This window comes from Emydura macquarii, unplaced genomic scaffold (assembly GCF_026122565.2).
Source record: "Emydura macquarii macquarii isolate MOO-44397 ecotype Brisbane River unplaced genomic scaffold, CSIRO-AGI_Emac_v2 contig_2636, whole genome shotgun sequence".
Taxonomy (NCBI): Eukaryota; Metazoa; Chordata; order Testudines; family Chelidae; genus Emydura; species Emydura macquarii.
The window spans coordinates 23,937,554-23,963,794 of record NW_027132773.1 but is presented as its reverse complement, the minus strand read 5'-3'; the positions used below and the strand labels follow the sequence as shown (position 1 = coordinate 23,963,794).

Sequence of the window (26,241 nt, the reverse complement as noted above, 5' to 3'; positions counted from 1 at the left end):
CTGGAACAGTGCAGGTGCCAATGTGATACCAAAAGGCAATCTGTTGTAACAAAATAAATCTTTTTCCATGTTGATTGTGAGATATTTATGAGATGCCAGATCACTCTGGTGATTCATTGAGCAAATCCAATTTATTGAAACATTGTCCACCACTAAGATTAACAAACAAATTTTCAGTATGAGGTAATGGATATTGGTCTGCACATAAACCGATTCAGCATCACTTTGAAATTGAATTCAGAATGAGCCATTCTTCTTGATCATTGGTACAATGGGTGTAGCCCATTCACTGTGTGAAACCGGTGACAAGACGCCAATCTTCACTAAACGGTCCAAATCAGTTTCTACCAGAGGCTTTAGAGCAAAAGGCACAACTCTGGGGTTGCAAGTTTTTTGGTGGCTGTCAGATGTAACCGTGAACTTCACTGACATGCACAACTGTTGCCAAAGAATACCAAAGTCATAGAAGGCTAAGCCATAATATCCCCTAAAGCTCTTTTCAGAATAAAAAGGATGACTGCTGTGTTTGACTTCTTTAGATCTAAATAAAAAGAGAACTGTTTTATTATTTTTGGAGCATTTAACAGTAGAACCAGGATTTAAAATGCACAATATATTATATTTCAAGCCAAATATATGAAATGTGGCTGCACTCAAGAGTTATCATACAAATGAAAAAGAGAATGTTTTTATTTTCATTACACATCTAATTTCTACATATATGCTTTTTAAAATAAATCAGCATTTCAAACATGATCATTTTTATCATCTTCAACAGAGAACCTACTAAGAAAACTCTGCTTGCAGTAGACATTAAATATACTTTTTTTTCCAGGTTAAAGTGTACATATTACTCACCTAAAATCCAATCCAGGAGGTTCTAGGTTGCACAATGATTATCATCTCCTTCTCCATGCCCTTAGAATATCATATTGCAAGACACAATGTTAAGTAAAAACAGAAAAAAATTGAGGTTTACATACTATGTTTTTAAAAAAAGGTCCTCATAAAAGGCCTATTTACAGCAAATGTCAAATATTTTGGGTACATATAACAATACTAAATCACTCTCAATCTAGTAAAAAATTCCAAAGAATTAATTTACGAATTTTAAATGACAGTTTTAAATCTAGGCTAAATTTAGCCCCTTTCCATAAAGATCATATTCTTTATATAGGATATAGCCCCTGATAACTGGTGGAAGAGGAAGCTTCGCCATTGATGCTCGTTTCTGTAGCCTCCTTAGTCCCATCAGTTTACGTATTTTCAGGCGGCACAAATGTTTTAATGGGCGAGGGTTCTCTGAAAAATAGGAGGGAAACACATTGGAGAAAGAAACAGGCCATTAATTTGGTAATTGTGACTTAGAATCTCAAAACATGATGAGTTCTAATGAAACTCACTTCAGAAATCTATTAGCTGAGAGCTCTCTTATTCCTATTACATTTAAATAAAATACAGCTTTAATTTACTCCCAAATAAATGCACCTCTAATTAAATTTAACTGGAGCAACAGAGACAGTCAGTGGCCAGTTTTATTGTACTTATATGTTATTTTCATATTAGATGCTCATTAAGTTGTTTTTCTTTCCTGTTTTTAATTGACAAGCCTGTTAATTTTTGCTAAACTCTAAATTGTGATTTTATGTGCTGCTGACATCTTATAATTGACATTTTTCCTTTAAAATGATGGTAACACATTGGTCTTAATTTTTCAAATGTAGGTACCTGAATAGTATATCCAAACCCTGCATTCGGATGCTTAGATCAATACACCAATTAGCACAATAAATAGTGACTACATGATCTGTCTGTCCTTTTTAGGTACCCATGTTTGGAGATTGCACTCTATGTACTCAATCCTGAAAGGTGCTAAGCACCTTCAATTCCCACTGACTCAATATCACTTGAGGGTGCAGTATTAGACCTTGTGTGTTTGAGTTATTGCAGCTTCCAAACAAACACTACAAATATCGTAAAATAGCTGATTCGTCATGCCAATAGAGAGTTCATTGTAATTAAAGTTTTTACATGAACAACACATTTCAGACTACTTGAAGTTTTAGCAGTTGACAGAACCAAATTACTTTGACGCTGATGTGACACCAAACAACAAAATCCAAGAAAGTCATTCCTTTGCATGCCATGGTAAAATACAAAAGCAAAAATAAAGACAGATCAGTTTTAATTTTGAAAGTTTTGCCTTTTATCAGTTGATATTATAATCTCCACATTATTCAGAGAGAATTTTGTATTTATTTCCTAATAGAAAGAGAACTGCTTTGATGAAGGTTTATAAAAGCATAAAAGCTTGTGTTAATTACCTGTTAGATTGCAACAGGTCCAAAGATAACTGTACCAGGAAAATATAGACAAAATATTTGGCAGAGTCTAATAAATTAAACTGTATTAAATAGGTCTTAATTTCAAAGTAGCAATTCCAGTTTGTGTGAACATACAGGTAGAAATATTTTTGAAATAAATGTTGATGCTCAATAGACTAATAGCCGTACTACAATATAGCGTGTGTGTGTGTGTGTGTGTGTGTATTTAACCATGCTACATGTACTCTTAGAAATCATTTTAGGACATCTTCTTATACATGTCTAATGGAAACTTTTCAGAATTTAATTGCAGCTGCTTTAAAGTAACTGTCAGATAAATATCATAAATGAATTCCTCACTTGTTTTACTAATACATTAATGAAACTGGGAATTTTTTTATAAATTTAAAACTTAAAAAAAAATTGTTTTTAATTGACTACATTGTCCCTTACACATAAGCATATACCTTAATGGCCTATGTAAGGGACAGGAAACTGTGAATTCATTCTTATGAGGTGAAATCCTGCGTATGTTTACGCTGCAGCTGGGAGGTGTGATTCCCAGCTCAGGCAGACAGGCTCATGCTAGCGAGAGCGCAGCTATCACAAATCTGTCTGTCTGTGCTTGGAATCAGTCCTACCAGCTGCAGTAGAGACATACCTACTGAAGTCATTGACAAAGCTCCCATTAACTTCAATAGGGCCAGGATGTCACTCATGGTGTTTCTGTCAGATTGATCTATCAGGAGGGTAGGATTTCCGAAGGATAAGGTTTCCTTCTACCTACAACTGGAAAGGATTTCTGCGTCCTAAACCTGAGGATTCTTTCCCGAGATCTTGGCAGATCTTGAATGGTCTACTGGATCCAGAGCAATCTGCATGAAGTTCCAGCGCCCCTTACTGTCTCTAGGCCCCGCTCCCAGTCTCTATGTCAGGAGCTGTACTCGTGAGGTCCCAAACTGCTGCTGCAACTGAACCCTCGTCGGTGCTAGGGTTCATATTGTGGTGGAATGTCCTATCCAGTTTATACACCTTTTAAAATAAAAGTATATACAGGAAACTGTGAGAGGCTCAACTAAAATGCTAAAAATGATGGCCCTATAATGCACATCATGTAAATCAGATTTAGGAAATTATGGCATACTAAATGCCAATATTTTACAGTTAAAGTGCTCCAGGATCTGAAACACTCTTATGTTGCTCTTTTAAGAGCTATTAGATGAGGGAGGGAGTAGAAGAATGAAAGTGTGGGCAAATGTCCCTAGTAAAGGGTCAGCATCTTGCAGGATTATACAGTGATGGGTGTGTTAGAAATACATATGCCAATGCAGGGTGAGATTCTGCCGCTATTACTTGCCTTGAAGTACCTTACTCTGTAAAACAATCCCCCTAAAATAAATGGGGCTTCCCCCAGAACAAGGTACTGCTCAGTAGGGCAGATCCTCAGCTAGCATAAATTGTCATCCTGCACTGATGTAAATAGAACTATGACAACTGATTCTACCTGAGGATCAGCCAGAATCTGAAAGAAAGTCTCAGAAGCTGGCCCTTAGACTAGGTGATTCAAACAGAACATATTAGAATTAAATATAGTTGGGTAATTACAGTAATTTAAAAAAAAAAACTTTAATAAGTGATCAAATCATTACACAAATGTTAGACATTTACCTAATATCTGACGTATCTCTGGCCATTCTTTTTGCCCTTCTAGGACAAACTTAAGTTTTGAGCACAGAGGAACATAATCCATATAGTCTACCAAAATGCGAACCACTTGTCCAACTAAATGTTTCAACCAAGGAACTGTAATAAAGACACAGAACTGAAAGGAAAAACACAGATTAATTTTAAAATCCATCCAGGGAAATGGCAAAGTGATGCAATTTTAAAGAACTTATTTACAGCAATATCTTGTAAGAAACAGTCTTGTACTGGCACCTCATGGGGATGTAATGAATGACCTAAAAGGTCATCTCTGTACATCTCTAACATCTGATTCTTTATTTGTTTGTACAAAAACCTGAAGGCCACTTTCCATTATGTCAAAGATGATAATATCTTGATAAATTCCTCCATTGTTCTACTTTGGTTTTAGGAGTAGGTTTAAAGATCTATCTCTAAAAAGTGCACTTTCGTTACATGTATGCTGAGCATTATTGCTCAAATCATAATCTCAAACTCAAGGGAAAACCTGGAGGAAATTAACTCTTTTAGACCTTCCTCATTTTTATCTACTACTATCATAACTCCACATTTTTTGGTTATACCTTGCATTCAGATTTGCTTGAATAAATCCCTGAAAAATGGGTTTAGGTTTGAGTCTGAAAACAGCCTATGAAATAATCTGGCACCCTTGGAAATCTTTGATCAAAAAGCATTCACAGTATAAAATCCTCAAACAGTATGTTGTGTTACCTGTGTTACTAATAGCAATTTAGCAGTATCCTGTGCATTCTAATTGTGTGGGAATGCCTGTTGCTAGCATTATGCTAAAAGGCATTCTGCTCCCATTGAAGACAATGGAAATTTTGTCATTGACTTCAGTGGAAGAGGGATTGGAACGAAATACAATTACATTTTCTCACTTAAGCCCATCATTATATACAAAAGATATAAATGTTCCAAGAATTGTATCTCATAAGTACTGAGTTTAATTTTACTGACACCGCTTTATAGTACTGCTTTGCACTTACGTAACTACAGAACCTTTCATCTGAGGATTTCAAATCACTATCCAGAAATTAATAAAGAAAGCCTCGCAGCCCCCTTGTGACAGGTAGATATTATTTCTTTTACGTATATGGGAAAACTGAAGCACAGACAGGCTAATGCCTAAATTTTGACATTTTTTCCATTAACTGTGGGGCGCCTTAGTTACTGGATACCCAGGTTCTGATTTTGAAAAGTGCTGAGCACTCACAGCTCTCATTGACTTCAATCAAAATTGTAGGGTCTCACTGGTTCTAAAAATGAGACCTGGAACATTGCAAACTAGGCACCAAAACTTTGGATGTTTCATAAATTTGGTCTAACACCTCAATATTGCAAACACTTACATATACATATAACTTTGTGTAAGTAAATCCATTGGTTTAAATAGGTTTACCACATGAGTAGATAATCACATACCTAAGAATTTTCAGGATCATGCCCTAAGTGATTTAGCCCTAAACACAGTGCAAATAATTGGCTGAGTTGGGAACAGAACCCGTTTTGCTCCCTTCCAGCCCCCTCTTTTTATTACTAGTCAATACCTCCTACCAACAGCATCTAACTCAGTTTCAAAACTAAACCTATCTCTGTGTGTCATTTTCGCTATCCCAGAATAAAAACTGAGGAAAGGTAATTTTGTGGTGGGGGTGGGGTGGGGTTAAATAAGTATGTTGGTATCAAGAAATCTTAATTCTGCATTAAAAGTTGAAGTAAACGTAAAGCAAGGCTACACTGAAGAAAAAAATGAAGAGAAGAAAATGGGAAATGTGCTTACTGGATTATCTTTTATTACACAAGAGGTCCATCCTGGTAATACCTCCTCTTCTGGAACTGACCACACAAAAGAACTTCCAAAGATGTCGCCATGCATACAGTCAAAACACATCTCTGCATTATATCCATGATTCAACAACAGCCTTAGCATTACCTCATCGTTCAAAGCGTACTGAATGGCACTGGGGAAATGGGTGTGATTCACAAGCATGAAGTAGCAATTGACATTTGCTTCATAGGATAGAAGTAACCGTACGATTTCATGGTTACCAGCTCTCACTGCTACAAGAAGACAATTAAGAGGATCCTTGTTTGGATCTGCACCAGCTTTGAGTAACACTTCTGTGCAGAGAATGTCATTGTTAGAAACAGCAAAATAGAGAGCCGTTTTCCTTTCATCGTCATAGTTTTCAGAAATGTGTTCAGCCAGGACAGTATTTACATCAAAATCATTTTCAATGAGGAGTTCTAGACACTGCACATTCTGGCCATCTGCTGCTGAGTGAATGGGGCTTAACCCACTTCTCTGGATCGCAGTCTTGGATGTAACAGGAATTAGGTATTTCAATGACCTAAAAAGATAATGAAGAAAATTAACATCTGGCTAAAATCCACCCAGGCATCAACCCCTTCCCCAACCGCATGAAAATAGGATATCCAGTAGTGACTTCTTCTACCTAACTAAACATTTCACAGGTGAAGCCAAATTCTGCCTTTGTTTACTTCCAAACAACCCCAACAGATACATTTCTGTGCTGATTTATACCACATGGAATCCTTTTGAATTAAATGGAATTGTACAAAGTGTAAATCGGCAGAGACTGTCCCAATTACTTTCTGTCAATTCTGCTAGGTTTTTTTTTTTTTTTTGTATTTCCTATTGTGCATGCTGAAGCCACATTTAAGATTTAATTAAAACTAATTTAATATATGTACTTGTCAAATATGAATGATCTTTAAATTTGGACTTTTTAATTCTCTCTTCTTTAATGTGATGTAGTTACAGTATTTTAGGGCAGAATTTGAAGCCTACAATTATACTTACAGATAATGTCCTTCATATGCTGCTCTGTGTATAGGGAGCTGTCCTGCCCTATTAGGCACATTACCACTTCCTCCATATTCCAAAAGAAGAGCTATACAATCTGGATTACCTCCTCCAGCTGCTTCAAAAAGTACTGATGCACCATCATCTGCTAAAGCATGAACATCACCACCTGTTGGAAAGATACAAAGGAAATCCAAAGGAACTTGGAAGATAGATCTTCCCTTTAAAATATCCTGAATCTCTTTTCTCTTCCTGCTCAGTTATTAAAATTGCACCTCTAGGAACATAACAGAAAAGTTTATAGTGATCAGGTTAGAAAGTAAAGGTGCAAAATTCAACCATTATATAGATGGATATAGAGAGAGTGGAGAGAAATCATTTGAGTGACATTTGTTTTGAGCTGAGCTACTTAACTGAGGATTTGCAGTATTCTGCCATCCTTTCAAAACATGCTTAACCTCAGATCTACATGTTGCCACTCTTTACAAAATTTTTGGTGTAGAAGCAGAAGCAGTCCCTTCTTGACTGGAATCAATTTGATGGCCGTTGTCACTTCTATCATATATTATAATATTGTAAACTTTTTGTTTTCTTCCAGGGAAGCAAAAACATTCACGTGTGATGCTGCCCACCCAAAAAATCCAACTGGGGAAAAAAGCATGTTCAGTTAAATATTTCCTTCTGAGACTCAGAAACAGGCCACAGCAAGCTGGCTGGAGACAGTTATTTATTTATTTATTTTTTTGCAGTTATATCTTCTAAGGTAAAGATTTCAATGTTAAGTTTAGCTTTTAAGAGCCATATCTGAATTGAGATAATCCCTAGAGTGCATTGGTTTCATAAACAAAAAAAGTGTGGGTCATGTTTTCCCATTCTGTGGCTGTTAAACCATAAACCTTGTAATCTAAATTAAAAGCTTGAGATGTGGCATAGTTATAGGCAGGCTAATTGCAATATGAAACCATTATGGCAGCGCCACCTAGTAGCGATGGGTGGAATTAAAGATATAAGTATATGCTCTACCATTTTCTCTTATTTGCTTATCCAGTATTAGTCTGTATTTTGAGTCACTGGTGCAGCTCACATATTGGGTATTTGTCCTGGACCAAATAAACTAACTCTGATGGCTCTCATTCTACGTCCACAGAATCTCCCAGTTATATATCAACTATTCTGCTTTGGAGTCTGTTGGACACTAGACAAAACACATCAGCAGATTGATGCAGACCGAGATGCTGTGGGATTCACTGAGAATCCTGATGTTATCTAGGTGCTGGACACTTACAAAGCCTGAAACATGTCAAAAAAGTTTCATTCAACCGTTTGAAAAGGCAACCTTCTTGATCAAGATAAAAAGCAAATTAATGTGAATAAGCAAAACATATGCAATTAATTGTCTTTTACAAAAGAAAGTTAGTCATCAGTATTTGCTTGAATATATGCAAAAACATTTAAACAGGACAGTGAACAGCAATGGTAGCACAGATGAGCACTGGTCAGCAATAAAGGAGGAAGGTTATGGGGAAATATATTGATAGAATGTAACTTAAGACACGTACCTTTGACATTTTCCTTACTTTCTGTCTGTCCTGTCTATTTACTTTGTGAGGGACTCTGTCTGTCTGCCTATGTGTTTGTACAGCACTTCCCTCAGTGGTGCTACACAAACTCGTAGCAAAGATTATTTCAAAGCATAGGTTATAGTACTGAAAAATGACTACATTATTCTCATACTGTCTACAGCATACAACTCTTATCTTAAAAAATAAGGGAGAGCCATGGCTGTGTCACTGTCAGTTTGCTGAAATTAGAGAGCACAAAATCAGACCATTTTAGTGCTAAGAGTTCCAAAAGACACCTCACAGAAACATGCAAAGGAACTGCATCATGCTGCCATAGTTCAAATGCTGTTGCCATGATCAGCCAAGGCATTTCAAGATTTTAAGGTAATCCCAGAGCAGCTTGAGCCAATGGAAAGGCTGGATGTTGTCTGAGATGTTCGTTGATCAAATTTGCTGAAAAAGTTTGCATGGGAGAAGAGATGCAAACTTTAATTGCTAGTCTCCCTGAGAATCAGAAAGACTACCAGCAGGCCTGCCGATAGGGAGAGGCAAACGGGGCAATTGCCCAGGGGCCTGGCAATTTAAAAGGGCTTGGGCCTGTTCCACCCACAGCTCCACCCACACTCCACCCCAGGCCCTGCCGCTCTCTGCTCACTGCACTGTTCCTTCCCTCTCCCTCCTTCCCCCCCCCCCCCAACCTCCCTGCTGTCACTTGCCACTTGCATCCCTCATCTCCACCCCTACTCGCCCCCCCTCACATCCCTCTTCCTGCTCAGCCCCTCCCAGCTGTTGCTCACCATCTGAGGCAAGGGGCAGAGCCCTATTATCCATTAGGCACAATAGGCACAGTGCCTAGGATCTACGAAACTTTCAGGGCCTCCAAAAAATTTTGTGAACTAAAATAAAATGTATCCGAAAATTTGAAAAGCAAATGATAAAATCAAAATTCATATCTTCTTACATTAAATATATTTATCTAAGGTACAAATTGTTATTATATTATTACATATATTCATTGTAAATTTAATTCTGTGACAAGATTTAAAATTTTCTAAGCTTTTAAGGAATATGGTTACAATATTAGCAAAAAGAATGCATTAAATTCAGGTTTCAATTTCGAACAATTTTTATTTGACATTTTGCTCAGAGTGTCATAACTAGGGGCCACAAAACCTCGCAATTAATGTGCTTAAATTAATAGCTTAAAATCAAATTAGTTATTTCGGTTGGGGGCCTACGAAGGCAAGTGTGCCTAGGGCTTACGAAGGTCTTAAAACGGCCTTGGCAAGGGGGAGTGTGGAAGAGAGGAGATGAACCAAGTGGGGGGGAGAGACGCAGTGGTCAGCGGGTCAAGTGAGGGAAGGGCAGGGTCTGGGGTGGGTCGGGGCCTGGGGAGGAGCAGGGGTAGACTGTGGGCGGGGCCGTGGGTGGAAGAGGTGGGATGGGACTGTTCTGCCCTGTGGCCCAGAATTGCTGTCGGTGGGCCAGACTACCAGGATGTAGATCAGAACAAAACAATTGTTTCTTCTAGCAGAGCAGAGGAGTCAACTTAACAGTTGTACACTATATGTGGGGAACAGGTGCTTTGTTCACCAGGAGGAAGGGCACACGCCACCCAGCGAGCATTGATATGTACATTGCTGCACGTGTGGGTTTAAGAGCTAGAAAATATTCAAACAATGGAAATATGATTGAATATTGGGAAATACTTTAGGTGTGCTGCAGTACATGAAATTGCAAATAATTATAATAGTAAGGGGCACTGATTACAAAGGCCTTACCCATTTTCTGTGCCTTTCCCATCTCATTTTGGCTACAAGGGGTAAGCAAATGGCATGGAAACGTGTTCCCAGTGGTAAGAGATGCATCTGTAGCATTGGCCTCAACATCAGAATACATTCCTGATTGTTTGTATCATGGTTCCTGGATAAACTGCCCCTGCTAAGACCCTCTTCCAGTCCGAGTGCACTACTCTCAAGTGACAGGCCTGTGCCTCTACATCTCTTCCACAGTCTGTATGGCTCAATCATTTAAAAACAAACAAACCAAGTTTAATTTCTTCTGACAAAATAGCTGAAATTAGTGAATGAAGTCAAGCAACAGCCAATTTTGTAGAGCAGTGTGATTTAGTGGATTGATTTTAGGGATGGAAGCAAGCAGCTCCTGGGTTCTAATCTATATTATGGCATTGTCTCACTTTGTGACCTTGTGTCTACTACCCCACCTATAAAATGGGGTAATAATATTTACCTATCTTCATACATACATATCTTCATATAATGAAGATGTCTGTGCAGTGTGTCAATACTGTAAAGCACTATATAAGTGTAAAGTATTAGTCTAAATAGTCAAGCACTTTGGAGAATGACTCCAATGCTGCACTGACACACTACACTATGCATGCTGCCTGCCAAACTGGGCATATTTCAGGCCTTTCTAGAAGGGTTGACACTACCCCATTCAGATGACCGGGACTACGAAAAGAGAGAGAAGTCAGGATGGAAGGCACTGTGGATTGCCAAATTCAGGATACGCTTTGTACAGTGCTCTGAAAATGTAAAGTGCTATGTAATTTCTAAGTACAGTTAGAAATTAATGTGTGCTATAAATTGCTACACTGTAGCCATGAAACAGCTTGCAGAGGACAGTGCAAATGACATAAAGCCAATGCTAAATGTACTGAACTGGAAAGCCCTGATGGAAGCTGCTATGTAGATTAGTACTTTAATTGCATTCCAGTGCAATAACTGCAAAAAAACATTCTTTGAGTTTGCAACCAACCAACTTCAATCATTGCAATATATGGCATGTTGACAATGATATGAACTCTAACAGAAGCCTTAAACATATTACTACAGCACTTTATAATGTTGGTATTGGGCAACTAGATAATATGAAGCTTCAAATATTAAGTATATCTTAACATGAGCAATAACGAATACATGAGTAACGAGTACAGTAGAACCTCAGAGTTACGAACAGAGTTTGTAACTCTGAACAAAACATTATGGCTGTTCTTTCAAAAGTTTACAACTGATCATTGACTTATTAAAGCTTTGAAACTTTGCTATGCAGAAGAAAAATCCTGCTTTCCCTTTATTTTTTAGTAGTTTATGTTTAACATAGTACTGTACTGTATTTGCTTTTTTTTTTTGTCTCTGCTGCTGTCTGATTGCATATTTCTGGTTCCAAATGAGGTGCATGGTTGACTGATCAGTTCATAACTCTGGTGTTCATGACTCTGAGGTTCTACTGTATATTGCTGCCCACTGTGAACAGGTGAAAATTGCTCCGTGTTGGTAGAAAAGTATCTATATAAAACACTCATGGTGTAATTCTTTTTACTGTTGTCCCTTCTAGCATTTAAAATAATTAACATATTTGACTGTGATAGAACTATGCCCACAGCATATGGGATGGTATATGTAGATGAGTCTGAATATTGTATTCTAGACATTCCTAATATGTTGTTTTTTTCAAGAAAATAAGTGACTTTGGAAATATACACTTATCAATGAATAGTCAAAAAGATGGATTTTAGATTGACATTATGGACAATGAAGATTAGTTCCTTTTATTGCCAACTGGAATGTTCTATTAGGGATTTCCTGTTGGAAAAGTGATCAGCATGCACCATTGTATTACCACATTATGTTTCATGCTTTTAACCCAAAGTGTAAGGGTTTCACTTATCTACAGCTCAATATAAAGGGATAGCTGAGATGGAAATTGTGAAAACCTAGGTAATGGCTATACTTAAACCACTATAGTGGCGCCCTATAGAGCTTCAGGGTAGACTCTCACTACGGTAACGGATGGGGGGCGGGTTTCTCCTCTTGCTGTAGTTAATCCACCTCCCTGAGAGGCAGAGGCGAAAGAATTCTTCAGTTGACTTAGCACTGTCTACATTGGGAGTTAGGTCAGTTTAACTACCTCACTCAGGATTTTTCACACCTCTGTGAGACGTAGCTGGGTTGACCTATATCAGTGGTGCTCAACCTTATTACACAGGAGGGCCACATAAACCTAAGCACAACTGTGTGTGGGCCAATCAGATTCTACATATTTTAATAAGATTTAAAGTCACCTTAAGTTTTAAGTTCAGCTTGTTTCATATATATTTAGATAGACTGATTCTACGTACAGTATTGTGTATTTACATACTTGTGTAAACTAAAATGATGTAAATGATGACAAAACGCTAATGAATTGGCCATTAGTTTATTGTGTTGAAGCAGGCTGCGGGCCTTAAGAAATTCTCTGGTAGGCCGTGTAAGGCCCACGGGCCATACGTTGAGCACCCTGACCTAACTTTTTTAGAGTAGACCTGCGTTTTAGTCTGTCTTGTGCGTTAACTGGCCAGGTGACTGAACACAAAATGTGACACATTTTTCAAACTATCCAAACAAAATTTGTAGAATTAACAAGGTGCCTGGTCAATTTCATTGTATAAGCACACCTCTTTTAGTTACGCCCCATCCGTGATCTTTCATTGGTAAACTATCCATTTAGACTGTGAGTGATTCAGGGTAAGTATGCCGTCTTCACATCTGTCTGTAAAACATTTAGCATACTATGGCAATATAATCTGAATTAACAATAGTGTTTAGCACAGGGGTGGGCAATCATTTTTGCGGAGGAGCCACTCCAGGAATTCTGGTAAGTCTCAAGGGCCACATGACGCTGGAGCGTCAGGCAGCTTTTGGCCAGTCACTACCAGAACTTCCGACTTTCAGTCACATTGGCCAAAAGCTGCCTGACGCTCCAGCGTAGTGCTCCTATATGGCGAGCCGGCAGGCTGGACAGAAAAGTTAGATGGGCCGGAAGCAGCCCGCAGGCCATATTTTGCCCACCCCTGGGTTAGCACTTACTTATATAGCCCTTTTACCTGTAGATCTTAATGGATCATTGTCCCTGTTTAACAGATCGTTATGCTACAGAAAGGAGATTGCAGTTTCAGAAAAAGGGGGAAAGCAACACACTTGAAAAATTCATAGTCCACTGAGGCTAGAAATTAATACTATCTACCCATTGAAGTCCAAGATTCCTGACTTTCTACTGCAATCAAGCCTCCACGGTTTCCACTCATGGAAGGTCATGAAATAGGCTTTAAAATCATATTCTGATTACCAGCTGCTCTTGGGGAACGTCTACACTGCAATAAAAAACCTGTGACTGCAAGCTTCAGAGCCTGGGTCAACTGACTTGGGCTTGTGCTACAGGGCTAAAAATAGCAATGTAGGCCTTTGGGTTCAGGTTTGGCCCGAAGCTCAGGCTCCGAGACTCTGCCCCTTTGCTGGGTTTCAGAGGCAGGCTCCAGCCTGAGCCCAAACAGCTACACTGTTACTTTTAGTTCCTTAGTGTCAGCCTGAGTATGCTGACCCAGGCTCTGAAACTCACTGCCACATGCTTTTTATTGTATGTGGACATGCCCTTGCTGTCTCCCCGGTGATCACACAGTAAATAACCCCAGCAATGAGTAGGTTATATTTAGAACCAAGATGAAAAGAGAAAATCAAATGGGGGAACCCAAAACAAGTTAAAATTTAAAAGGATATTTTTTAGACCAAAGTTGCTCTCCTGCACACTGTGACCTTCAATATTTATTTTTTTAAACACAGTGTAAGATCAGTGACACTTACCTCCCATTTAATGTGATCAAATATATGTGACTTCACATATGCCCCGGTAACCAGACAATATGTAAGCAGCTGCAGAGGCCCAAATCTTTACCTGCCAACACACCTTTATGAATAAGATGCTCCAGCACGTCACAGTGACCATATTCAGCAGCAACTCCTAATGGAGTTACTCCATAACCATCTTTCAGGTGCACATTTCCTCCATTCTTCAGAAGTAGAGAAACAATCTCTTTGCAGCCCTGTTTTGCAGCTTCATGCATTGCTGACCAGCGTTTTACACATGGCTGGTGGATGCTACAGTTGTGTTTAATCAGAGTCACAACCATTTCATAAGAGCCCCGTCTTACAGCTGGAAAATATTGAAAAAGAAGAAAAAAAGACCCTGTTAGAGATCTTATTACACATGCTGAAAGATGAATTGTAAGGCTTACAATACATTTTTTCAGTGTTTGGAAAAAATTAAGCATGTCATCCATGTGGGCCAAATTCAGACCTCTTTCCTAGAAGTCTGTGGGCCAAACACACTGGCAAGTAAAGGGTGGTGTAAGTTACATGCTTGGTGTAAACTGGTAAGGTAATCATTACAAGTGGATGCAAATAGTAAAACAGTGTAACCAGCACTGATTGGCATTCAGCGTGTATGCAAAATGTATGTTCTGAGGCCACAGAAGCAGAAGAATCGCAAGAAAAGCAACAACCAGAAGGGTAAAAGAAAAAACAGAGGGGTACTGCTTTATCTCACTCCATCCAGTTAGTTGGTTTTGCTGCTATACCAAGAAAGGCTCATTCTCAGGGCTTTGTTCTTCATGTGTGGACCTCCCATGATTTCTATCAGTTTCCACACATGCAAGGCTTGTAAGATTGGCCTTCCACTGAACACTATACTGATATAAATTCACTATTTAAAGCATACACCCATTCCTCTTTCCAACTTGGATCTAGTGTGTAACTTGCACCACCATTTATAAAAGTTAAATACAGGCCCTGTACTTTTAATGCTACAGCAAACACTTCAAAGTTCTCCCAACTGTATCCTGCATATCTAGCTTCTACTTCTAATGCCTAAAGTGATGTTCACTGGTTGTTGCTAGCCAAGATACCACTGACATCTGATATACTTAAGGGCCAAATTCTGCTCCTTTGAGGCTCCAACTGTGAAATTTTCATGGATAACTGCATAGCTCAAGACCAGCACAACTTACCTGTCTATGGGAGAGTTTTCTATTCATGCACATTTTGCTACCTAGATTAAGTGTGGTCAGATTTTAACATTTCACAGTAATATTTCAACCTTTATTTTCATAGGTTTCTATACATTTTTGTGCCTTGTTTTAACTTTGACATTCTGAGCTAGCTTGGTAGTATATCTTTAATGTTCCAGTGCCAGTTCCATTGATTTCAATCAGAATTTTGCAGGGATAACATGATCTGACCCTGAATTTTTGGACAAATATTCAATATTCTGTGAAACTCCAAGGCCTCAGCAGTAATAACAAGTCATAAATGTTTGAATAAACATACAAGCTTCCCCATCCAAAAACATTCTTTGTGATTACTTAGTTTCAGCTGATCTCTGTTTTGTGATAATGCTATTCACAGTTACTTTGACTTCAACGGAGTTTTATGGTATGTACTCAACTAAAGAGTGCTCTAATCCACAGCTCTCTTGTACAGTGAGTGCAGGAGTAATTAAGTTAAATTAAAAGTAATTCTGAATTTATTCTTATATTGAGTGGTAAGCACTCGATGATACTCTCACTGACTTCGGTGGCTCTTGGATTAAACTGTAAGGTGCAGATTCAATTCGAAATGACAACAGACTCATAGAGTAAGAAAACCACACAGGCAAAAACACCATCTATCAGGAAATCATAAATAGAAATATCCAGGAGAATAAATTTAGCAGGGAAGAAAAAAAATCCTTTTCCCTCAATCCTAGTAAGAGTTTACTCTTCCTAGTATTCATCAAAAAGCAATGGCTATAAATATCTTCTCTTAAAAGTTCTATGGATTTGCAACTACTGAAAAGAACTGGAGAAATACAATGCAATAAATTCTAAAGAAACTTTTACAGATCCTTCACGGTTCAGGCCTTAAAATTTTAATACATTAATTACTTCATTGGGTATTCTTGGTGGTTAGAATTGACAAAAGTTAGTACCCATCAAACTTAATGTTTTAATAAGTCTGATCATTGTATTTTGGTATGTATAATGTGGGAATTGTATTAATTTTACAGATTGATTTTCTTCATAAGAACTTGAGTACTTTCATTTTCAACAAGAGCTGGAAGCTGGTGCAGCTAAATTACTCTCATATGGTAAAGCCCATTTAAATATAATTTCAATAGAAAACTTTCCAAAAGAATAACCTTGCCTTGAACTGAGTTATTACTTAGTAATTTAGTTGCAAGCCATTTTCCACAAATCTTTTTGACAATGAAAATATCCAACTACTCCTGATGAAATCAGCCTGTAAAATAATAAAATCCCACTATATATATTCTCCAGTAGGCAACCCCCCAGTCATAAACAGCTACTTGTAAAACATCCATGATTTCATTAAGTTGTCAGCCTCTAGTTAAACTCTTGCATGGACTACTGACCATTATTTGTGCCTTGAATGGTCAGAGGCCAGATTTTAAAAGGTAATTAGGCACCTGTGATGGGGTGTGCTCCCCCGCATTAGCCTGAAAGGATCAATTTAAGCCAGATGAGCTAATTAACCTATTAGGCTGCAAGATGGGGGATATTTGGGCTGAGAGGCAAGCCCTAATTAAGGGAAGCTCATCTGTGCAGGAACAGGTGGGGCTTCTATAAAACCAGGGAGCTGGTACAGAAAGAGGACTGTATGGAAGAGGGCTGCAGGCTCTCTTCTTGGGACAAAGGGGAGACAGATTTGGATCCATGAGGAAGGATTTGTCTAGCAGACCTAAAGGAAAAGATTTGGCTAAAGGGGTAGAGAATGTGAGGCAGGGGCAAGCAAGCTAGGAAGTCCTCGAGGGGAGTAGCAAGAAGGTTTGTGATTGCCTGCATCTTCACTGCTGGAGATAGCAATTTGGAATGGAACCCCAGGTACAGGGTGGACCTGCGTTCCCCTCCCAGCCCCTGAGTGAGTGGCACAATCTGGGCTGTGAACCTGGAGGCTGTCTGGGGCCATGTGTTGTAGCCATTGAGGAAGTGGCCCAGCCAGGGCAGTGCATTTAAGGACTGCCTGGGATAGTGGAAAAAGGTATTGATATTACCCTGGAAGGGGAAACACCATAGTGACCTGGCTGGAGAGCTGAGTCACGACAAAGAAGCTGCTGCTCCTGGAGCAAGAAAGGGGTCGTAGATCAGTAGAAAGAGACAAGGGGCTGAGAATCCACAAGAAGAGGGCATTGGATCAAAAGATTTATTCTCCAGAGTGGCCAGCTGGAGACCCCACCTGTGATGAGCAAAGGTCCCCATGACAGCATCTAAAGATGCAGAAAGGCATGTAGAATGAAATCGGTGGGAGTTAAGCACTCAGGTGCTTTGGAAAATCCCACTAGGTGCCTATCTGTATCTTTAGGCACCTAAATACCTCTTAAAATTTAGCTTCTGGGTCCTCATCTAAAGTCCAGTGAAATCAATGGGAGTCTTTCCATTGACTTCAAAGGACTTTGGATAACTAAATAAGTATAGAAAATGAACCATCTGCTCTCACCTACAGATGGTCTCTCTGTTTCTGGGATAAGGCAGTGTAGGAAAACATCAACTGCCACTGTCTGTAAATAAGGAAAGAAACTCAATTTCAAAGAACATCAACCCTGCATCTTTCATAAGCACTGAATTCATATGAAACATTTTTAAATTCCTGCCTAATTAAATGTAACAACAAATACAAAATGGTTTAAATATTTCTCCAAGAAAAACAAAACAGTATGACTGGCCTGTTTTAGTGTTAAGAGAATAGCTGAAAGACTACAAAGGTTACTTTTGTAATTCATGTAAAACAAAGAATAGAAAATACTTTAGGCAGGGAAGCAAATGTTGCCTCTCGGGCTCTGAAATATAAATCTCTCATCTCTATTATTAGGGCCCTACCAAATTCATTGTCCATTTTGGTCAACTTCAGGGGTCATAGGATTTTTAAAATAATCAATTTCAATTTAACCCCTCAGTTGTTCATATAGCATGAGAGTGGAAATGCCCCAAAATGCCTGCCTGAGGTGGTCTCTTGGAGAAAAGTAGTTGGTAAAACTTCTTAAAGAAAAAATTCTGCTAATTACTTAGTTATTTTGAAGCACTTTTGCTGACTGTACAAAGTTTTCCCTTCTGTTCAGTGTATAGATCAACTCCTGTTTTATAACTGTGTTCCTCGTATATTCTTAGCCCAAACTCTATTCGTTTGACTTAAGAATATATCTTTCTTTATTTTCACCCACCTTATGTCTGATGTTTATTAACTCTATGGACATAAAATAATTACTGTGGGAAGAAACCTAACATGACCACTTCCGAAACATGCCCCTATAACATCATGCAGGATCTCATTCTGTGCCCACTTCAGTCAATAGCAAAGCTCTCACAGACTTCAAGAGTGAGGGAGTAGATCCATATGTCTAACTGTAGGTTTAGTAGAACTTGAGTTAGCAGACACTGCATTTGTTAATCTAGGGCTTCAGTGTCTACACTCATTTGTAACCCCAGGTTATGAATTGTTGAACCTTGGGTCCCAATCTCAGGCTTCAGTTTCTACACTGCATGCAAGGCTGAGTCCAACCATCCATATCCTAGACTTCCTAACACCTCACAAAATGCGGCTGCTCTAGCCCTTTGTTCGTGGTACAATGTGTGAAAACTTGACTGTCCACCAAACTTGACTGTGCAGAGGACAAAAAGTCAGTCCATGGGATCGTGGGATACTTTTGGCGGACTCCCAGAGCACGAGTCCAGTGGGGCTGCATCTACGCTGCAAAGCGATAGGGCTTGAACCTGAATCCCAGCTTGACTCACGTTCAGACCTTCCACCTCTGTGTCCAAGGCCTGGGTTAGCACAATTTGTGTGTAGACAGAAGGGGGTTTAGACATGAATTTGAGTTCAAACCTTGACTTTATGTTGCAGTGTAAAACTTACTCAAAACAAAATTAATGTCATGTGGTGGCAGCATAATTCACTTTTATTTTCCCTCTAACAATTTAACAGCAACTAAACTATTTTAGCCAATGGGAAAAGTCAAGTGAGTAAGGACTAGTCACATGAACAAGGGTTGGGACCCAAATCCCCTTGGTATGATTAGCTTTGGGGACTGCAGGAACTGGATACAACAGTTTAGAACACGGAAAACGCAGAAATTCATGTCAGTTTAACTCATAGAAAGAAGTCATTACCAATGAGAAGAGGAGTTTCTCCTTTATTGTTTGTGGTATTAGGCCAAACACCCTTTTCCAGTAATGCTCTTACATTTTCTACAAGGCCAGCTTTTGCTGCCAAAGTTAACGGTGTTTCTCCATCACATGTTTTGTATTCCCACATCGTTTTATAAGATGCTAGAGTTCAGAAAGTGGAAAATAAAACACAAAATTAAAATGACAGGCATTTAGGGCACAACACTATGCCAAGTTGATAAATATCTACATGGAAATAATTTTACAGCTATTTTAAACTTTGACTTGCTAGTTAGTCTGGCCATAATGGTTGACTATTGTAGTTAGTGATGTGATCATGCAGCTCTTTTCTGAATAACTGAAGTTTTATGAACAAAGTCATTCAAAATGGACCAACCTCTTTGCTGGTGTAGATTGGTGCATCTTCACTGAAGTCAACATAGGTGTGCCAATTTACACCAGTAGAGAATATGGCCCATGTGACTGACCATGCCAAGCAACAGTGAAGGGTTTTCTCATATTTTTGCAATAATTGATTCTATTTTTTTGTTTGTCCATTTATTGCTTCTTGTTTTTTCACCACTCATATCCTGTATCTTTCCAATCTCATAGCCCTATAGGGTGTCTTGAGCTCACTCACCATCCAGAATGATTTCAAGAATTTGCTGAATTGGCTGAGCTGCAGCTTCATGCAGTGGGAACCAACCTCTTTCATCAGCTTCATCCAAAGCATATTTATATTTCACATAGTTCTGAAGATCGAATATTCGACCTGAAATAAAAAGTAGCACGTATCTGAAAAAAATGGGACAAGCTCAGTGCTTTGCACAGTGAATATTTTATTTCAGTATTTGTACCTTCTCTTATGGCAGCTACAAGTTTCCTATTTTGATCACTGGGTGGTACAAATCTGTTGAAGGAATGATAGAAGATATCAAGTATACAAATATAGATACATTACATTAAAGCATAATTGGTAGTGTTTTTAATAAGGCTTTCATATGATTAAAAAATTGCAATTAATCGCAAGATTAAAAAAATAGTCACAAGAAATCACAGTTTTAATTGCACTGTTAAACTATAATAGAATACCAATTTCAATTCAGCATGAAAGCATGTCTTCTGGAATGGTGGTTGAACCATGAAGGGGCAAATGAATGTTAGTATACTTGGCATGTAAATACCATTCAGTGCGGGGTACAACAGTGCCATGTGAACACCTGTTCTCACTTTCCAGTGACATTGTAAATAAGAAACGGGCAGCATTATCTCCCAAAAATGTAAACAAATTTGTTTGTTTTAGTGATTATCTGAGCAAGAAGTAGGACTGAGTGGACTTGTAGGCTCTGAAGTTTTACTTTGTTTTGTTTTTGAATGCAGTTATGTAAAAAAAAATTCTATGTATGTAAAATGCACTTTCACAATATAGATTGCACTACAATACTAGGGTGAGGTGAACTGAAAAATACTATTTATTTTTATCCTTTTTGCAGTGCAAATATTTGTAATCAAAATAATAATGTAAAGTGAGCACTATACACTTTGTATTCTGTGTTGTAACTGAAATAAATATTTGAAAATGTGGAAAAACATCCAAAATATTTATAATAACTGTAAATTGGTATTCTATTATTGTTTAACAGTGCGATTAAAACTGCAATTAATCAAGACTATTTTTTAAATCTAGTTAATTTGTTTTACATTAATTGCTTACCTGCGATTAATTGACAGCCCTAATTTTTAATCACCAGTGTCCACTAGTTGTCATCTTTAGGTTTATATCACCTCAGCTACAAATCCTGATTCACCATGTGACTTGATAAATCACTCACAAAAGTTAGATAAAGGATGAGAATTTGTACAGACCCTCTGGACCCCAAGCCTCAGGCCACTGGTAGCTCTGTTTGGCTGTGTCTATGCTAGCCTTTTTTCTGAAAAGTTTCCCACTGTAGCTAACATAATATGGGTCCAATGTATAGAGACAATTGCCAACATTTTTAACTATATCATCTAAACCTATTCAGAGCAGATCTACATGATACGGTGGTAAAAATGCCAATGGCTGCCAGGGCTCTGAGATACTATGACAATGAGCACAGCACAATACTAGGAATCAGCCAAATCATAGATGGAAATGGACAGTGGCACTGGTGACAATCTTCAGTAAAGAAATAAGTTCTGATCTTTCAATAGGAACCACATGTGGACCGTCTTCTCTCACAGAGTTCCACTGATCCCATTGTAAAATCAAAGTCATAAACTGAAATGGATGGTTAACTGTTATCTAGATTCACGTTCATTTTCAAATACAGCATTTTACAAAAAGTCTTTCAACTTATAGTGATCAGAAACAGATGGTGGGATTTTTGCCATACAGCCCTCATTAAAGCCAAATTATATTTTATCAATAAAGGTAGCTAACTGGTAACATTTTCAAAAGCACCTTAGTGACTTAGAAAATGAAGACCCATTTTCAAAAGTGGTACTTAGGAGCCAAAGTCTCACTGAAAGCCCATAGGATCTGTAGGCTCCTAAATCATTTAAGCACTTTTGAAAATTTTACTCAACATCTGACAGAAATGCTATCTATATGTCAGATCTGAGGGCAGTTGAGTTAAACAGAAAACAATCCGTGCTAATATATATTAATTATTTTAAAAATACTAAACATATCATTAATGCAAAACTTAATTGTTTTGTTTTTAACAATTTAAAAACAAATAAAACTGTACTATAGTTTAACAGTTAAGCAGTTTTAGGGTCCAATCCTGCAGTTCCTCTCTATGGGTAATTCCCATTGACTTCAGTGAGAATTTTGTGAGTGGAAGTGCTATGAGATCATATTGTTAAATACAATTTCTTGAGTTACTATAATTGGGTGAAATTTTGGCAGGCATTGCACAATTATCCATCAGAAAATCCATGGCGTGTGGTGAAAGCATGAGGCAGAAGTTGTCTTCCTGTATTCTGGCTCTTCCCAATGGTCGACATAGGCCGCTCTGCAAGACCTCTTCAATAAGGTGAAGTCTGAGTCAGAGGCATGTTCTGCACGCTTGGGCTTATGACCAATAGTCCGTGCACACAGTTCTTTCCTTTCTCACCACCAACACAGATATGTATTTTGCATTGCATTTTGGATGTATATTAAGGACACAACACTGCAATCAATGGGACTACTCACATCCATAAAGTTAGTCATATGCACAAATCTTTGCTGGATCAAGGCCAAAAGTTTCTTTTACAGCATATACATGTGTCAGTGTGCCTGCTACACCATTTTCTGCACACTGTTCAGAATTTTCTCCAGAAAGCCTTTCAAATGTGGTTACAGCTATAGAATACTTAAGGTACGTCCACACTGCAGAGTAAGCCCAGGGTTCAAACTGAAACTCAAGCCTAATCCCCTGCTGCCTACACACAATCACACTACCCAGGGTCCAGATTCAGGCTACCAGGACTCCAGTGGAGTGGAGGATCCAGGGGAGTGGAGTGGGGCCTGAGTCACTCAGGGTTCAAGCCCTATTGTTTGGCTACTGCAGTGTAGACGCAGCCCCACTGAACTTGTCCTCTGGAAGTCCGCTTAAAGTATTTCACAAACTGACTTTCTTTGTCCTCTGGACAGAGAAGTTTGGTGGACAGTCAAGTTTTCCTATGCTTGCACCACAAACAAAGAACTAAAACAGTCGCATTTTGAGAGGGCATTAGGAAGCCTGGGATATGGGTGGTCGGACTTGGATCTGCATAATGCAATACCGATGCTGGAGCCCCAGGTTGGGACCCAACAACAATTCCTTATCTGGGGCTACAAATGAGAGTAGATGCTCAAGACCTAGGTTAACAAACCCACGGCTGCTCACTCGAGTTCTTCTAACCCTGGGCTTACATTGCAATGTAGACATACCCAGTGAATACAAACAAAGCATCGTCCATTTTCTTCAAAGAGAAAGAGTTATTTACTAGTATGTAACTAATGAAGACAGTTACATTTTGGTTTGCTGTACTCAGTCATTTCTTCAGACAATGCCTGGCTGACAAATAAGTAAACATAGATAATAGCCAAACTAAAATTAAAATGTTAGGATGATATAAAGAAATATTGTAATTTCAATTGTCCAGAACACTTCAAGAACTTTATTTTTATTATATGTATGTGATTTCTGATTTCCTAAAGTACCTTTCATGGTAATGGGAAGATGTTGGTTGACTGGCTTCAATTGATTCTTGAATACTAAGCTGAATTGCATAAGCAGTGAGATGGTCTTCAGTAGAGTCCTCATGTCCTTCCATCATCTTATATGAAAGGTTGAGCTGTTGTCACAAAATAAAATAGAAAATTGAATGGTTAGGAGCCAGATTCTGCCACTCTTACTCTTGGTGAATGGTACTTCACCAAGGTCTTGTCTACATGGCAAGTTACTGTGCAGCAGGCCAGGATGTGAGTGCACCATCTTGCAGCACAGTAACATCCTTTGTAGACGCTAGTATATCATAGTGAAAGTCCCAGAGTGCAGCTTAGTGTACTACTACTTCAAAGAGTAACATGCTATGCCACACTCTGGGACTTTCACTGCACTGTAGCAGTATCCACAGGGGATGTTACTGTGCAAGCTGGTCAGCTGTAGATCCATATCTTGGCTAGTCATGTAGACAAGCCCTATGAACAGCTGCATTTAAATAAATGGGACTGCTTGTGGAGTAAAGTACTATTCAGTGTGAGCAATGGTATCAGTATTTGGCCCTATGATTAGAGATGGGACAATAAATCATATGAATATTTGTGAATATTCTTGAGAATAAAAATTAGTGTTCACAACCACTTTTTGTGCTAATTCATGAACATTTGGGTAATTTTTTATTTGCAAAAATGATGGAAAGAAAACACTGCCAGCAATATCTGAAAAAGGGAGCACTGCTCATGTCATTTGGAAAAACTCTTTTTATTACTCACACAGATTTGTCTTTTACAAATAAATGACCACGGATAATTTGTGAACAGTAAAAAGAGACTCCTCCTGTTTATAAAGTTTAAGACATCCAGTCAGGGGATGTGTGATTTATAGGGCCACTCCGACTGCATGAATAATGAATAGCAAACATTCTGAGTGACCGATTCGTGAATAATCTATAACGTGAAATTTGTTTTCATAAACTATTCATGAACAATTGCCAAAAACAAATAAAAAATTTAAAAATAATGACCAGTTTGTGAATAATTCACAAATACAAAAGGGGCTAACTTCATTCTAATAAATTATTCACAGTGAATAATTTGACTGGTTCTAGTTATGATCACACATCATACACTAATATCAGAACTTACACAAGTGACATATTGATTCATGTAACAGTATTTGACTAAATTTAAGTGCCAGTTGGTTTAATCCTTGTGCATAATATATAATGTTTATGAACTACACAAGACCCTACTGTGCAGAAGAACAACAGAATCACCTTGTATCATTAATAGATACAACATGCAGTGGCCCCAATTCAAATTATCTTGTGGGAGAAGGGGATGCAAATTCCGGTCTCCACCACTCACAGTAGGGACCTGGTGCTAGTCCCCACCTGTTCATCCCCCCATCTCCTACAGGGACCCTGGATCTCCCTCGGTTAGGGAGCCTTCCCTTTCTCTTGCCCACAGTGCACGAACTGGTGCTGCCAGAAGTTAGCTCTTGGCAGACTCAGCTGCACTCTGCCATACAGGAGAAGACTCCTTGTGTGCCATGTCACAGCACCATTTGAGCTGGCTGTCCTTCCGTCTGCATGGAGGGTTGGCCATGCCACATTTCAGTGATGATGTGACCCTGTGTGCCATACAGAGAGGCAGCTGGGTCAAATTTCAGTGAGTGGCATTGTAATCACCTGGCTGGAGCAACACTGTGGCAGACACCTTACTATGGGACCACTCCTTAAAAGGGGTTGAGCCATGCCCCCCTCTCTCATTCATTGAAAGCTATGGAACTTTTAGCAAGTGCAAAAACGTTGGAAGAGACAGACCCACAACCCCCAATAATCGGTGCCACGGACAAGATGCACACAGAAGCACATCCAAACCTTTTGGTTTATTTCCTGAATTGTCAATCGGTATCATTGTATGGTCTGTATAACTCAATTATGAACTTTAACTCACTGCATTATATTTGCAGTCCTAAGAGGTACTAGATGTTAACAATGCTTCTACACAAGCCAGTGCAGTGTTCAACACCTCTCAGGGTCAGACTCAGTGACTATTACCAAGGTGTGTGTGTGTGTGTTGGAGGGGGGGAGTGGGTCAGATGTCTCAGTGGATTAATAATGGGATATATAGCACCTTTTAACTAGAGTCACAAGTTTAAATTCAGCCTACCTGGTTCTTAAGCTCAGTGCCAGTGCTAGCTCATCGGGGGCCCTAAGCAGGAATGTTTTGGGGCCCTCTCCTTCCCCATTACACATACTAATAATTAATAGGGGGGCTCCTCGAGCTGCTTGGGACCCTAACAATTGCTTAGTCTGTTTATGCCTCGTGTCAGCTGTGCTTCAGCTCTCACTGTGATCCTCAGCATGCATTTTGCTAACGGTAGCCCATCAAATAATAAACCCTGATGGTAAATAACAATTGCAAAATTGTCCTTCAGGGAGTCAGGTAAATGCCTTTTTTTACCGTATTCTGCTGTTTTGCAAAGTTTAAAATGTGGTATTTTATATCTTAAAAGGTACAAAAAGTAACTATTAAAAACTTTGCAAAACAAAACAATATACCAAATAAATGTACCCACCCAACTCTCTAAAAGCCAGCCGGGTGTTCCATCAAGGTTTCTGTGACTGATTTGACATCAACAGCTTACT

The 26,241-nt window shown here is 38.7% G+C and overlaps 1 protein-coding gene across 6 annotated transcripts in view; it reads right to left on the bottom strand.

The window, feature by feature from the left end:
* ASB15 (ankyrin repeat and SOCS box containing 15) overlaps nt 1-26,241 on the bottom strand; it is a 36,394-nt gene continuing 10,153 nt past the window's right edge. The window contains exons 2-12 of one of the 6 annotated variants that reach the window (XR_010922864.1): nt 23,588-23,721; nt 20,271-20,323; nt 20,054-20,185; nt 19,417-19,575; nt 14,154-14,411; nt 6,856-7,027; nt 5,812-6,382; nt 3,993-4,146; nt 1,183-1,302; nt 859-932; nt 1-541 (exon numbers count right to left, since the gene is read on the bottom strand). Coding sequence is in view for 4 of the 6 variants with exons in the window: in XM_067564299.1 (XP_067420400.1) it covers nt 1,130-1,302; nt 3,993-4,146; nt 5,812-6,382; nt 6,856-7,027; nt 14,154-14,411; nt 19,417-19,575; nt 20,054-20,185; nt 20,271-20,323; nt 23,588-23,703 (1,788 nt within the window). In the remaining 2 variants the exon portion in view is untranslated. Of the gene's footprint in view, nt 542-579; nt 1,303-3,992; nt 4,147-5,811; nt 6,383-6,855; nt 7,028-14,153; nt 14,412-17,749; nt 17,811-19,416; nt 19,576-20,053; nt 20,186-20,270; nt 20,324-23,587; nt 23,722-26,241 lie in introns of those variants that run through there. The other 5 variants (XR_010922863.1, XM_067564301.1, XM_067564299.1 and 2 more) reach the window with 5 other exon arrangements.